Here is a 2,212-nt window from a genome sequence, read left to right as displayed (position 1 = left end):
CAGCACTTCATGTTACACACGTCCGTGTATATAGATCTAGTGAACGCTATCCCCTGCCAGAGTACCTCACAAGGTCAATATTCATTGGCACTATTCCCCGCCAGAAAACCTCACAAGATCCGTTTTGATATACGTGGCCAGAGTGCCTCACAAGGTCAACTCTCATCAACGATATACTCGGCCAGAATACCTCACAAGGTCAACTCTCATCACGGCTATCCCCGGCCAGAGTACCTCACAAGGTCAACTCTCATCAACGATATACTCGGCCAGAGTACCTCACAAGGTCAACTCTCATCAACGCTATCCCCGGCCAGAGTACCTCACAAGGTCAACTCTCATCAACACTATCCCCTGCCAGAGTACCTCAGTAGTTGAGAATGTACGTTTGGTTCCGTTTTGAGGTGGAGGTTTTTGAGGTGGAGGTTGTTGATGCCCAGTTGCCCCGGGGCTGGGGCAGGCTGGGCAGGTTGGTGGTGACGTCATGCTATGCTATGCTATGCTGTGCTATGCTATGCTATGCTATGCTATGCTGTGCTGTGCTGTGCTATGCTATGATATGCTATGCTATGCTATGCTATGTTATGCCATGCCATGCCATGCCATGCCATGCCATGCCATGCCATGCCATGCCATACTATACTAACTATACGATACGATACGATACGCTACGCTACTCTACTCTACTCTACTCTACTCTACTCTACTCTACTCTACTCTATATATAGGCGGTCTGAGGTAGGTTCACTCATTACTCACAACAGACACCAAGCAGCAGGGACGACGTTTCGGACTATGCCTTGCACCACTCACCCCACTCGCGTCACTCGCATCAACCGACGGCGGAAAAAAATCAGTCACGCCGGGCAATGGTTCAAACCCGATCGATACCGCTCTCCATGCTTTGTATTATAACCCGCACAGCCCAGCGGCTTACAGCGAGGTTCAACCCTTGCTCAAGGCAGCTCGACAACGGGGACTCAAAGTGAGTCGAACCCACGTGTCGGCTTGGCTGGCTCAGCAGGACACGTACACACTCCACCGACCTGCACGCCGCCATTACCCGCGTAACCGAGTGGTGGTTGGGGGTATTGACAGTCAGTGGCAGGCGGACCTGGTCGACATGACAGCGTTCGCCAAAGAGAATGACAACAACCGTTACCTACTGACCTGCATCGATGTCCTCTCCAAGTATGCCTGGGTGATGCCACTCCGGGCTAAAACCGGGGCTCGTTTGATCGAGGCGTTTCAACAGATTTTCAAGACGGGTCGCCGACCGTTGTACCTGCAAACGGACGAGGGGAAAGAGTTTCTGAACAGGCCGTTTCAAGCCTTTTTAAAGGACAAAGGGGTATTTTTCTTTCACACGTTTAACGAAACCATAGCCTCCGTGGTAGAACGGTTCAACCGCACTTTGAAAGGTCGCATGTACAAATATTTCACCGCTCACAACACTCGGCGATACCTGGACGCCTTACCGGCGCTGGTTCGCGGTTACAATCAAGCCTACCACCGAAGCATACGACGAGCCCCTATCGACGTCACCCCCCAGAACCAGAAGGAAGTCCGGCAAGCCTTGTACGGTCCACCCACAGCCAAACGTTCGGTCCACCGTTATCGGGCCGGCGATCTCGTGCGTATCAGTAAAGTGAAAGCGAAATTTGAAAAGTCATACCTGCCGAATTGGAGCACGGAAATGTTCCGCATCGTCCAGTCCCACCCTCAACAGCCTGCTGTGTACACACTGGAGGATTTGAATGGGGACCAATTGCTAGGGACGTTTTACGAAACCGAACTCCAACCGGTGACAGCCGCGATGGATAAGTTTTATCAGGTGGAGAAGATCTTAAAAAGGGAGCGGCGGCGAGGGAAACTGTACTATTGGGTGAAGTGGGTCGGTTATCCACCCAGCTTTAATTCTTGGGTGCCGGCCACGGACGTGAAACGTATTTAACCCCGAGACTAACGGGGTCGCTACCACTTCCGACTGACCTGCCTCAAGGGATGGATCGGTGTATACAAGGCTTGCGCGAGAATAAAGGGACCATAGCAGCCGTACTGGGCGTTCTCTTGTACATCGGTGCTTTAGTGGGTGGATTGGCTGCGGAACTCAGCCTACAACCGCTCCAAGACCAGTCAACCCTGCAATATCTACGAGGACAATTGAACAAGACGCGTTTCCGCTGGATTGGGACACCTTTATCGCCACCCC

At 52.3% G+C, this 2,212-nt stretch overlaps 1 protein-coding gene across 1 annotated transcript; it reads left to right on the top strand.

Moving 5' to 3' along the window:
• The first annotated feature begins 380 nt into the window (after positions 1-380).
• Positions 381-1,954, top strand: LOC135469370 (uncharacterized). The gene is made up of 2 exons (XM_064748001.1): positions 381-469; positions 925-1,954. Exons 1-2 carry the CDS (start codon positions 381-383, stop codon positions 1,952-1,954), a joined length of 1,119 nt encoding a protein of 372 aa, XP_064604071.1.
• Positions 1,955-2,212: the final 258 nt, after the last annotated feature.

The sequence above is a fragment of the Liolophura sinensis genome, chromosome 6 (genome assembly GCF_032854445.1).
Source record: "Liolophura sinensis isolate JHLJ2023 chromosome 6, CUHK_Ljap_v2, whole genome shotgun sequence".
In the NCBI taxonomy this organism is placed as follows: Eukaryota; Metazoa; Mollusca; class Polyplacophora; order Chitonida; family Chitonidae; genus Liolophura; species Liolophura sinensis.
The sequence above is the reverse complement of the archived record's forward strand: the minus strand, read 5'-3'. Positions and strand labels throughout refer to the sequence as shown.

Coding starts and splice junctions, on each gene's coding strand:
- LOC135469370 (XM_064748001.1), top strand. CDS start 381: ATGTACGTTTGGTTCCGTTTTGAGGTGGAGGTTTTTGAGGTGGAGGTT. Junction 470..924: donor GGCTGGGGCAGGCTGGGCAG/GTTGGTGGTGAC, acceptor TAACCCGCACAG/CCCAGCGGCTTACAGCGAGG.